At 36.1% G+C, this 13,833-nt stretch overlaps 1 protein-coding gene across 1 annotated transcript in view; it reads right to left on the bottom strand.

Moving 5' to 3' along the window:
* Window positions 1-13,833, bottom strand: part of LOC149779805 (chloride channel protein C-like) — a 96,255-nt gene that overhangs the window by 45,536 nt on the left and 36,886 nt on the right. Inside the window, exons 5-6 of the mRNA XM_089936473.1 lie at window positions 12,708-12,788; window positions 5,846-6,021 (exon numbers count right to left, since the gene is read on the bottom strand). Of these exons, the coding sequence (XP_089792599.1) occupies window positions 5,846-6,021; window positions 12,708-12,788 (257 nt within the window). The remainder of the gene's footprint in view (window positions 1-5,845; window positions 6,022-12,707; window positions 12,789-13,833) is intronic.

Here is a 13,833-nt window from a genome sequence, read left to right as displayed (position 1 = left end):
GAGAAACTAGAGCCCTGATATATGAAACATATGTATTGTGCATCTTTGAGAAACTAAAGCCCTGAAATATGAAACATATGTATCATGTTTCTTTGAGAAACTAGAGCCCTGAAATATGAAACATGTATCATGTATCTTTAACAAACATAAGCCCTGAATTTCTCAATCATGCAACTGAAAATATAAATCATACCACTGACAAAGTACAACCTGTGACCATCTTCTTACGGAAGATGCTCATGTGGAACATTATGCAAGTTTGGTGGACACAATGATAAATAACAATAAGGATGCATAGTGGACACAGATAATAACTAACAATATGCATGCATAGTGGACATACAATGACAAAGATGATTACTAACAATATGCATGTTGTTGTTGTTCTAGGGTTTAATGCCATTTTTCAGCACAAGATAGGCTATACATGGCAGCCAGTATAACTGGTGGAGGAAGAACCCTGGAAAACCCAGATCAGAACCACTAACCACGAGAAGCTACTGGCAGGCTTTCCCACATACCCATGCTAGCTGAGCCTTGGATTCGAACCAAAGCAGACAGAGGTGAGATGGCAGTGATCCAGAACGGCGAGCACTTTAGACCACTCGGCCGCTCGGGGCCCCACAACATGCATGAAAAGTGCACATGCACTGACAAAGATGATAACTAACCATATGCATGCAAAGCGGACATGCATGGACAAAGATGAATACTAATAACATGCATGCAAAGTGGACAGGCATGGACAAAGATGATAAATAACAATTTGCATGCTTGGTAGACATGCAAAGGCAATCATGATAACAATATGCATGCTTGGTGGACATGTACAATTATAATAACAATATGCATCTTTGGTGGACATGTACAGACAATCTGATAACAATATGCATGCTTGGTGGACATATACAGACAATCATGATAACAATATGCATGCTTGGTGGACATACATGGACAATTATGATAACAATATGCATGCTTGGTGGATATGTACAATCATGATAACAATATGCAAGCTTGGTGGACATGTACAGTCAATCTGATAACAATATGCATGCTTGGTGGACATGTAAAGACAATCATGATAACAATATTCATGCAAAGTCGATATGTACAATCTGATAACAATATGCATGCTTGGTGGATGTGTACAGACAATCATGATAACAATATGCATGCTTGGTGGACATGTATAGATAATCTGATCACAATATGCAAGCTTGGTGGACATGTACAGACAATCTGATAACAATATGCATGCTTGGTAGATGTGTACAGACATCCATCATAACAATATGCATGCTTGGTGGACATGTACAATCTGATAACAATATGCATGCTTGGTCAATGTGTATAGACAACCATGATAACAATATGCATGCTCAGTGGACATGTACAGACAGTCTAATAACAATATGCATGTTTGGTGAACATGTACACACAATCTGATAGCAATATGCATGCTTGCTGGACATGTACAATCATGATAACAATATGCATGCTTGGTAGACATGTACAGACAATCTGATAACAATATGCATATGTGGTGGACATGTAAAGACAATCAAGATAACAAAATGCATGCTTGGTGGACACATACAATCATGATAACAATGTGCATGCTTGGTGGACATGTACAAATAATCATGATAACAATATGCATGTGTGGTGGACATGTAAAGACAATCAAGATAACAAAATGCATGCTTGGTGGACACATACAATCAAGATAGCAATGTGCATGCTTGGTGGACATGTACTGACAATCATGATAACAATATACATGCCTGGTGGACATGTACAGACAATCTGATAACAATATGCATGCTTGGTAGATGTGTACAGACATCCATGATAACAATATGCATGCTCAGTGGACATGTACAGACAGTCTAATAACAATATGCATGTTTGGTGAACATGTACACACAATCTGATAGCAATATGCATGCTTGCTGGACATGTACAATCATGATAACAATATGCATGCTTGGTAGACATGTACAGACAATCTGATAACAATATGCATATGTGGTGGACATGTAAAGACAATCAAGATAACAAAATGCATGCTTGGTGGACACATACAATCATGATAACAATGTGCATGCTTGGTGGACATGTACAAATAATCATGATAACAATATGCATGTGTGGTGGACATGTAAAGACAATCAAGATAACAAAATGCATGCTTGGTGGACACATACAATCAAGATAACAATGTGCATGCTTGGTGGACATGTACTGACAATCATGATAACAATATACATGCCTGGTGGACATGTACAGACAATCTGATAACAATATGCATCCTTGGTAGATGTGTACAGACATCCATGATAACAATATGCATGCTCAGTGGACATGTACAGACAGTCTAATAACAATATGCATGTTTGGTGAACATGTACACACAATCTGATAGCAATATGCATGCTTGGTGGACATGTACTGACAATCATGATAACAATATACATGCCTGGTGGACATGTACAGACAATCTGATAACAATATGCATGCTTGGTCAATGTGTATAAACAATCATGATAACAATATGCATGCTTGGTCAATGTGTATAAACAATCATGATAACAATATACATGCTTGGTTGATGTGTACAGACAATCATGATAACAATATACATGCCTGGTGGACATGTACAAACAATGTGATAACAATATGCAAGCTTGGTGGACATGTACAATCATGATAACAATATGCATGCTTGGTAGACATGTACAATCTGAAAACAATATGCATGCTTGGTTGATGTGTACAGACAATCATGATAACAATATACATGCTTGGTGGACATGTACAGACAATCTGATAACAACATGCATGCTTGGTTGATGTGTACAGACACTCATGATAACAACATACATGCTTGGTTTACATGTACAGACAATCTGATAACAACATGCATGCTTGGTGGACATGTACAGACAATATGATAACAATATGCAAGCTTGGTGGACATGTATAATCATGATAACAATATGCATGCTTGGTAGACATGTACAGACAATCATGATAACAATATGCATGCTTAGTGGACATGTACAATGTGATAATAATATGCAAGCTTGGTGGACATGTACAATCTGATAACAATATGCATCCTTTGTGGATGTGTATAGACAATCTGATAACAATATGCAGCTTGGTGGACATGTACAGACAATCTGATAACAATATGCATGCTTGCTGGATGTGTATAGACAATCTGATAACAATATGCATGCTTGGTGGATGTGTACAGACAATCTGATAACAATATGCATGCTTAGTGGACATGTACAGACAATCTGATAACAATATGCATGCTTAGTGGACACGTACAGACAATCTGATAACAATATGCATATGTGGTGGACATGTAAAGACAATCAAGATAACAAAATGCATGCTTGGTGGACACATACAATCATGATAACAATGTGCATGCTTGGTGGACATGTACAAATAATCATGATAACAATATGCATGTGTGGTGGACATGTAAAGACAATCAAGATAACAAAATGCATGCTTGGTGGACACATACAATCAAGATAACAATGTGCATGCTTGGTGGACATGTACTGACAATCATGATAACAATATACATGCCTGGTGGACATGTACAGACAATCTGATAACAATATGCATGCTTGGTAGATGTGTACAGACATCCATGATAACAATATGCATGCTCAGTGGACATGTACAGACAGTCTAATAACAATATGCATGTTTGGTGAACATGTACACACAATCTGATAGCAATATGCATGCTTGGTGGACATGTACTGACAATCATGATAACAATATACATGCCTGGTGGACATGTACAGACAATCTGATAACAATATGCATGCTTGGTCAATGTGTATAAACAATCATGATAACAATATGCATGCTTGGTCAATGTGTATAAACAATCATGATAACAATATACATGCTTGGTTGATGTGTACAGACAATCATGATAACAATATACATGCCTGGTGGACATGTACAAACAATGTGATAACAATATGCGAGCTTGGTGGACATGTACAATCATGATAACAATATGCATGCTTGGTAGACATGTACAATCTGATAACAATATGCATGCTTGGTTGATGTGTACAGACAATCATGATAACAATATACATGCTTGGTGGACATGTACAGACAATCTGATAACAACATGCATGCTTGGTGGACATGTACAGACATTATGATAACAATATGCGAGCTTGGTGCACATGAACAATCATGATAACAATATGCATGCTTGGTAGACATGTACAGACAATCTGATAACAACATGCATGCTTGGTTGATGTGTACAGACACTCATGATAACAACATACATGCTTGGTTTACATGTACAGACAATCTGATAACAACATGCATGCTTGGTGGACATGTACAGACAATATGATAACAATATGCAAGCTTGGTGGACATGTATAATCATGATAACAATATGCATGCTTGGTAGACATGTACAGACAATCATGATAACAATATGCATGCTTAGTGGACATGTACAATGTGATAACAATATGCAAGCTTGGTGGACATGTACAATCTGATAACAATATGCATGCTTTGTGGATGTGTATAGACAATCTGATAACAATATGCAGCTTGGTGGACATGTACAGACAATCTGATAACAATATGCATGCTTGCTGGATGTGTATAGACAATCTGATAACAATATGCATGCTTGGTGGATGTGTACAGACAATCTGATAACAATATGCATGCTTAGTGGACATGTACAGACAATCTGATAACAATATGCATGCTTAGTGGACACGTACAGACAATCTGATAACAATATGCATGCTTGGTGGATGTGTACAGACAATCTGATAACAATATGCATGCTTGGTGGACATGTACAGACAATCTGATAACAATATGCATGCAAAGTGGACATTTACAATCATGATAACTGCTATATCATGATAACTAGTTGCCAGCCAGTTTATTTAACACTTTCTCGAAACCTAATAACTGGTATTTTATTAATCACATAGAACTTTCTGAATTCAATTTTGAATTTGAAGAATAAATCTTCTGTTGGTTATCACACTCAATCCTTTAACAGTGACAGTGAGAAAACTCATTCATTAAACAGTTTTCTATCAGGATAACAAAAATAGCATTATGTGCTAGTTTTGTGTTTAATAGTCCACCATGTCGATAACTGAAATTCTTTTGCAGAAACCATTTTTCTTTTTTCAGTCACAATGATTGATCTTTGACTTCAAAATAAAGAGGCTTCTTCCTCAACCCTAAAGTGCAAACCATCCACAAATTTTGGTTGAGGTACATCACGTAAAACTAATGTTCATGTGCAGAAACCAAATTAATTCTTTCAGTAATAGTGGCCTTGACTTTGAATTCAAGACATTAACAGGGTTCTTCCCTACCCCAAGTGCAAACCATCCACAAAGTTTGGTGTCTGCAGATGGTAAACAACTAGAGTTATTGTGTGGTAACAAAACTGATAGCAGATGGATAAACAGAGAACATCATGATGTAACATGCTCCACCTTGTAGTGGGGTTATAAAAAAATGGTCACAAACATCGTGCAAAGATCTTTGTCTTTTTTAGAAATATTTATACTGAAGAATTTGAGAATTATATGAGAACTTCAGCATAGACCAAACAAGATCCGAGTAAACTCCAAATAAAATTCTACTTTAAGTCAAATATTGCAATGATATTTCAATACAAATGATGAAGATGACTACACTTTAACAACTGCACTGTAATGACACAAGCTTCTAGAACTTTTAGTCCAACTGAATGATGTGAAATACACAAGGTTACTATAAATAACTTAAAAATTACCCTAAATGGATCATTGGCCCCTCTGGCCCCACAGGGAGTCCACTGCCAACAGCTGTCACACAGGAAAGGAACTTAATGATCATTGTCCGAATGTTGAAAATGTGCCTCACATTTGTCCCATTCAAAAATCCGGTAATTTCTGGAATTCCTGAACCTGCTGCTTCAGGACGTATATACTGAAATATCAAAACATTGTGTTAGATTAAAAACACCAAACCTTTATCTAATTTAATAACAAAATGCTGTTTTAGATTTTAAAAATCCTATATCTAATTTAATAACAAAACGCAATGTTAGATTGAAAACAACCAACCTATATCTAATTTGAGAAAATGAATGTTGAATACACTACCTTGTTTATTACGCACTTTCAAATACACAAAAGTCTTTTAGTATTAAATATTCTAAAAAGTGTGAAGGTCTTCATTCATACTGGATTTTTACCAATATAGATAAGTCGCCATTGGTAGTGTTTGTAAGCATAAACTCTTTCCCTGCAAAAAGTAAACTTCACGGCACAGTAAACATGTTCTAGTCACATTGGAAAATGAAACAAATCCATCTGATTCCATTGCTTTTATTTAAGTTTGGTACTGACTTCTTTGAAGAAAAGTTCTTTGTTTTTATTGAAGACTGAAGTTGGCTTTCTTTGATGAAAGGTGCATGCATTATTAAAGTCACTGCTAAAGGACATCTTTGGAGAACCAAATAAATGCCCGTTTCTTATTGTAGTGGCAACTTCAAATAATTTTACTGCATGATTGAGACTGATTGTTTTCTCCATTTGCTTAGTACGTTTTCATAACAGTCAGTGCTTCAAAGGTAATGTTTTTAAAGGGCACATTTAAAGAAAAAGGAATTGGCCATCACTTGGTCGACTGTAGTTACAGTTCCTCCCTGCCTAGTGGCCAACAAGTAAGTTTTTTTTTTTACATTTGTGGTAGCGGAGTAATGCTGCCTTCCACTCATGCATCTGAAATTTAACAAAGGGTAAACGGATGATAGAGATGCAGGTGTTCTGGTATGATGACAAGGATTAGTACAGAAAATGTGGGTGTTTTGAAGGATTTAATTCTGAGTGGAAAGAAGAGGAATTTTACTTACCATCACACACAAATGTCAGTCTCTGTAAATATATTAATTACTAGCTAGCGGCCAAAAATCCGATGAAAGATAGAATGCCTCATCTGGTTGATCTCCGCTACCAGAAATGTCAACAACAAAAAAAGTGGATATCTCACAACATACAGTACTCATGCTCGATGTCAACATATGCAGATTATGATATAACAATGCACTGTTAAGATGGTTTGTCAATATGGCAAAAGAAATTGTTTATGTAACAAATAGATAAATTTCAATGCATTTTATATCAAGTTTGCGGCTTCCTTTCATGGGGCCTCTGAATTTCTCCACTCCAAACCAATGGTTGTATATACAAGTTCAAACAGCCAACAGTGTCGGCAATAAAATATAAATTCGCCAGATGGTATATTTTGCAGACAATAAGGAAACTAAAATCTCAGTTTTGCGACATTGGTGAAGCCCTATGTGATCCTAGAATAAACTTTTCACACTTTAATTTTTGAACTTTTAAGAAGAAAAACTATTTTTTCGTGTATGAGAAAAATAAATAAAATTTCAGGAGCCACACCACGATCATCTTGTATTATTCATGCGTGATCTCTTCCCCAAAATGGTAATAAATTTTTTACTTTTTTTCATACTTCTAAGAAATTTTTTTTTGTGTGCAAGAAAAATACATGTATAAAAAATTTCAGGAGCCACGCTGTGACCATGTTATATCAGAATTTGTGCTATAACGGAGCATGCTATAGAGGGGTCACACTGTAACAGCTTCAGTGAAGCCTGGGAGGCAAATGGCTCAAATTTTTCTGCATGACAATGATCCAAGACAGATTCCAGTTTCAAATTATTAATGGACTAATAAAACTAGTAGGTCTGTAAGGTTATGACAATATCTCTTCTGCCATGATGCCTCAGTGTGTCAGATATAATGGAGCAGTAACCTTTGATTGTAACTGGTGCCACTTTTTATCCTCTTAGAGCCAAAGAAAAAAGTCAGCTAGTTGGCATGTTGAGGCACTCAATGGGACTATGTTAATGACTCAACAGTATTTCCTGAAAATAAGCCCCTTTCATTCATAAGCATTCAGAGTGGACAGACTTCTTGCTCTTGAGATTCTCTCCACAATCAAAGGTCTAAATTCTTTCTCTTGTAAGGCTGACAAGCCATGAGCCAGGCATGGAGAAGAGTTTGGCCAGAGATGGAATACCTGCAGTTATAGTCGTTTGAAATGATCTGGTTGGACCGTAATAGTCCTGGGTAGTCTACTGCTTGATCAAGTAGATCGCTGACCCACAACTTGTCCTATCTGGGAGGGGCTATCAGAATTATTTTACAATTCTGACCACTTATATTTTGTATTTCTTTCTGCACAAAGACCATGAAAGGGTAGCGAAACGCCCAAAACCCATCCAAAATGATCGACATACATGGTCCAAGCTTTTGGATCTGGAACTGGGGAGACAAATTTGGTCCTTTTGTGGTTCCACCTTGTTTTAAATGGTCTATAATTGGGTGCCCCCAAAAGCACACCAACAAATAAAAGCAACAAATAAAGGGACCATTCTGCTGGGAATTTTTCTGACTTGTACACTGATCTGAAGTTGGTAGCACACACTAGTCAGACCAAATGGTACCTCCATCCCTACTCCATTGAAGGAGATAAGTCAGCACTATGAAGGTGTTTGACATAATCAGGCATGGCTTCTCTCAGAGTCTGTCTTTTAGAACTGAAAGGCATTTATGCTCGCTTTTGTATAAGTCTGATGGAAAGAGGCAGTTCTCCCAGCCCCATTTGCTGCAGACCATATTAGAAGTCTGACAACATATGGGCTCCACAGCTGCATGTTACTGGCATCGGTACATACTGTCACTTTCAGCTGGGGCTTCTCCAGAGGAATTCCTGTTGTGTGCCAAAGACATTTCTAATGGGCAAATGTAAAGGCAGATCTGCAGCATCAAATCCAATGCTGCAATGAATCAGGCTAGGAGTTGCACAAACTTCTGCTGAATTCTCTGTCCCATCATAAACGACTGAGTTATATGATCCAAAAAAATACAAATATGATGGGGATATAGAAGACTGAGACTGCTTATAACCTCCATACTAAGGTTGACAAAACAATGGGATGGATTAAGGTCAGATTCTTCCCAATTCATGAGAAAACAGAGATGATTAAAAAAGGACAATAGGTTGCTTCTGCACTTGCAGAAATAAAAAATTACCATGTTTTTAGATGAGATTGTCCAGATACAATACTGTTGCCAGAGAGGAAGTCAACCAAAACTGGGTTATGACCCAATACGTAATTAGACAAAGGCCTTGAAATCATTCTTTAGACTTAGCATAAGCACTTGAAATGAGTAAACTTTGGGTAAACTTTGTCACAGAAAGTCAACCACGAAACTTCAATGATGCCAAGTGATTAGGGACATGAAGAAAGCATGTGAGATTGAGACTGATGGCATACTTGTCCCTTTGATCCCTTCAGATCGAGAGATGCATAGAACTCACCACCAACTTTCTAAAATCATATGGTTATTGTGGTACTTCTTGAGCTATATGCCTACAAACTTCTTAAAATTTGCCCCCAAACAGCAATAGCAATCCAAATGGAGTCATCGTTAAAGCAAGAGTGTAATGTATCTTCTTTTATAAGTGACAAACAAACATAACAATGTATAAAGTTAAGAATGGTAGAGACCATTAACGCATTCACCATTGAATTATGAGCTGCTCTGTTATTGACCCAAGCAATTCAGGCCAGTCAGAAAATCACCAAGGAAGCCAAATCCGACTCCGAATATGTACTGTACATGCTTCAAAGTGGCAAGAACGTCTTTTTAACCTTTCTTATTATCCACTTTTTAATAAATGGATCAGACATGTTAACTGCCACTCAATTCATATCAAATGCTTTGAGTTAAATCTGATATGTGGTTGAATGTGTATTGTCCCAGAAAGTCCATGGTCTGCTACCATTTTGGGATGAACCATTTCCTGTGGCAATGACGCCATCACCTCTATATAATTCATGTCCAATAACAGGTGGATAAGCAGTGAATAAAGGAGAAGTTAGCTCTGCCAGATGATTTAGTTGCAACTGTATGGATGGCTGGTTATGGGGAAGCATTTCGCTGAATTCCCCATCATAACATGCTTGGGTAACATTATGCCAGGCAAGATGGCCAGGTCTATGACTAAAATCTCCATAATTGTAAAGAGATGATGCTGCAGACCAGGCTAGATGGAGGGATCTATTATTAAGATCTGCATAACTGTAATTGTATATAGCCATAGCATGGTAGGATGGACAGATCTATCATTAAGATCTGTGTAATTTGTAATTGTATATAGCCTGGTAGGATGAATAGATCTATCATTAAGATCTGTGTAATTGTAATTGTATATAGCCATAGCATGGTAGGATGAACAGATCTATCATTAAGATCTGTGTAATTGTATATAGCAATAGTATGGTAGGATGGACAGATCTATCATTAAAATCTGTGTAATTGTATATAGCAATAGTATGGTAGGATGGACAGATATATCATTAAGATTTGTGTAATTGTAATTGTATAGAACCACAGTATGGTAGGACAGACAGGTCTATCACTAAGATCTGTGTAATTGTAATTGTATATAGCAATAGTATGGTAGGATGGACAGATCTATCATTAAGATCTGTGTAATTGTAATTGTATATAGCTATAGTATGGTAGGATGAACAGATCTATCATTAAGATCTGTGTAATTGTATATAGCTATAGTATGGTAGGATGGACAGGTCTATCACTAAGATCTGTGTAATTGTAATTGTATATAGCAATAGTATGGTAGGATAGACAGATCTATCATTAAGGTCTGTGTAATTGTAATTGTATATAGCCATAGCATGGTAGGATGAACAGATCTATCATTAAGATCTGTGTAATTGTATATAGCTATAGTATGGTAGGATGGACAGATCTATCATTAAAATCTGTGTAATTGTATATAGCAATAGTATGGTAGGATAGACAGATCTATCATTAAGGTCTGTGTAATTGTAATTGTATATAGCCATAGCATGGTAGGATGAACAGATCTATCATTAAGATCTGTGTAATTGTATATAGCTATAGTATGGTAGGATGGACAGATCTATCATTAAAATCTGTGTAATTGTATATAGCAATAGTATGGTAGGATGGACAGATATATCATTAAGATTTGTGTAATTGTAATTGTATAGAACCACAGCATGGTAGGACAGACAGGTCTATCACTAAGATCTGTGTAATTGTAATTGTATATAGCAATAGTATGGTAGGATGGACAGATCTATCATTAAGATCTGTGTAATTGTAATTGTATATAGCTATAGTATGGTAGGATGAACAGATATATCATTAAGATCTGTGTAATTGTATATAGCAACAGTATGGTAGGATGGACAGATCTATCATTAAGATCTATGTAATTGTAATTGTATATAGCTATAGTATGGTAGGATGGACAGATATATCATTAAGATCTGTGTAATTGTATATAGCAATAGTATGGTAGGATGGACAGATATATCATTAAGATCTGTGTAATTGTATATAGCAATAGTATGGTAGGATGGACAGATCTATCATTAAGATCTGTGTATTGTAATTGTATAGAACCATAGTATGGTAGCATGGACAGATCTATCATTAAGATCTCTAAGCAGTCAGCAGAGCAACAAAGATAGATCTCTCATTAAAATCCTCCAACTGAGATGGCTGGATTGGCTGGGCAGCCCACTCAACTGGCTGGATGATAGTGAAAGTAGATGGCTTTTGATGGCAATCAATTAAAAACCTCATACAACAGGACTTGTATGTCTGAATGCCAAGCTTGAACATATGGGTGACTTACACCACCTGGGCTGCCTAAATATGTGGGTACACTCCCTCTCTTTATCATAATTTCTTGTAGGAGTTCTAAAATTTGCATCATCATCAAACTCCTTATTTGAATTAGTAGAGTTTTGCAAACAGCAGTCTATACACTCTTGCACCATCTAGCACAGACATGCATCACATTGATGAAATACATTTTGTAAATGCAAGGCAAGACCTGTGTGTGTCTTCCCTATCCATGAACTTGTTGCATTTATTTGTCAACAGTTTTCATTGAAAGATAAAACAAAACAACAACAAAATTTAAATTAACAATGTGTGTTAACAAGTCACTAAACAACACCAGCTACTAATTGGCTGAGTGTCCAACAGGCAGTGTGTGTGAAACCGTGAATAAAGACATGTATCAACAAATAGCATCTTGTAAAATTTTGCATTAAAATTTTCAAGAAAGTTAAAAGTTTCCCAAAATATTAGCAAAATTCCAAAGATAATATTTACCACCTGTTTATTATTCCAATTAAATCCAAAAGTATGTATGGATGGTATGGATGGTTCGAACTCAACATAAATTTGGTTTTTAATTGACAGGAATTGTCTTGTAAAGACTAGTGACACCTGGTGATGGCAAGAGGAGGTAATGGGCAAGTTTAGTTTTTTTTCCCCCTTTGTGTCCATGAGACAGAAAAAAATAAATTTTTGCCTTTTAGTAGGGCTGGATTCAGGAGGTAACAGGTTTATATCCATAACAGTAATGTTATTGGGGAATGTATTTAAAGCAGAAATGAGTGTGTATAACTCTTGTAACATCCATTCACAGTCTATACTACAAGGATTCCAGTGTTTACATTATTGATGCCTTCAAACATTTGGTCTCTTGTTCAATCTTGTTACACTTACCACACAAATAAATGCACTGAAGAGAATAAATGCAAGGCTATATCCAAAGGCAAACAAGGATGCAAAGGTGTATTTCTCATCCTAAAACGAAAAGAAAAAAATATTGATTCAGGGTTCCTGCCACAAATTCAAAATAATGATTCCAGACCTTTTTCATACCTTTTCCAGACCAAGAAATAAAAACTTCCAGACCTGTCAAAAGCTCTGAATCCATAGACTAAAATTCTCCCAGATGCAAAAATGCAGTCATGTTACTGGTTTGTGACAAAGACAACTGTAATAACGAAAATGAAAGACTTTTCAAGACTAGTCATTTTTCAATTTTTCCAGAATTGGAAAAGCAGTTTGAAATTTGAGACCTTTTTAAAAATTCCTGACCAATGTGGGAACCCTGACTGATGTAAAGTAGAACTCTGGAAATTCAAAGTGCTGTTAGTAAAATCTGTTTGTCAAAGTTTTTAAACAGTGGTTGTTTTATTTCCCATCCTGAATTGAAAAGAAATATTGTGCAGGAGAACAGTGAAAATTTAAAGTGTGAACATGGACCAAAACATTTTTTAAATTTTTTTTTTAAATTGACAAATCCCTAAGCTCCACCTACCTACCTTCAGCTGCCAGTAAATCATTGTTTATTCAACACTTGAATGGACTGCTGTCTGTAAATCATTATTTTATACTTGTATGATCTGCTGTCAGTAAATCGTTTATTTGACACTTGTATGGACTGCTGTCTACAAATCACTGTTTATTCAACACCTGAATGGACTGCTGTCTGTAAATCATTGTTTATTTCATACTTGTATGATCTGCTGTCAGTAAATCATTGTTTATTCGACACTTGTATGGACTGCTGTCTGTAAATCATTGTTTATTTCATACTTGTATTATCTGCTGTCAGTAAATCATTGTTTATTTGACACTTGTATGGACTGCTGTCAGTAAATCATTGTTTATTCAACACTTGTATGACCTGCTGTCAGTAAATCATTGTTTATTCGACACTTGTATGGACTGCTGTCAGTAAATCATTGTTTATTCGACACTTGTATGGACAGCTATCTGTAAATCATTGTTTATTCAACACAGATCCATTTCATAAGGCTTGCCTTCATTCAAATTTTGGTAA

The sequence above is a fragment of the Sinohyriopsis cumingii genome, chromosome 16 (genome assembly GCF_028554795.1).
Source record: "Sinohyriopsis cumingii isolate HCF-2022 chromosome 16, ASM2855479v2, whole genome shotgun sequence".
In the NCBI taxonomy this organism is placed as follows: domain Eukaryota; kingdom Metazoa; phylum Mollusca; class Bivalvia; order Unionida; family Unionidae; genus Sinohyriopsis; species Sinohyriopsis cumingii.
This window is presented reverse-complemented; position numbering and strand designations above follow the sequence as displayed.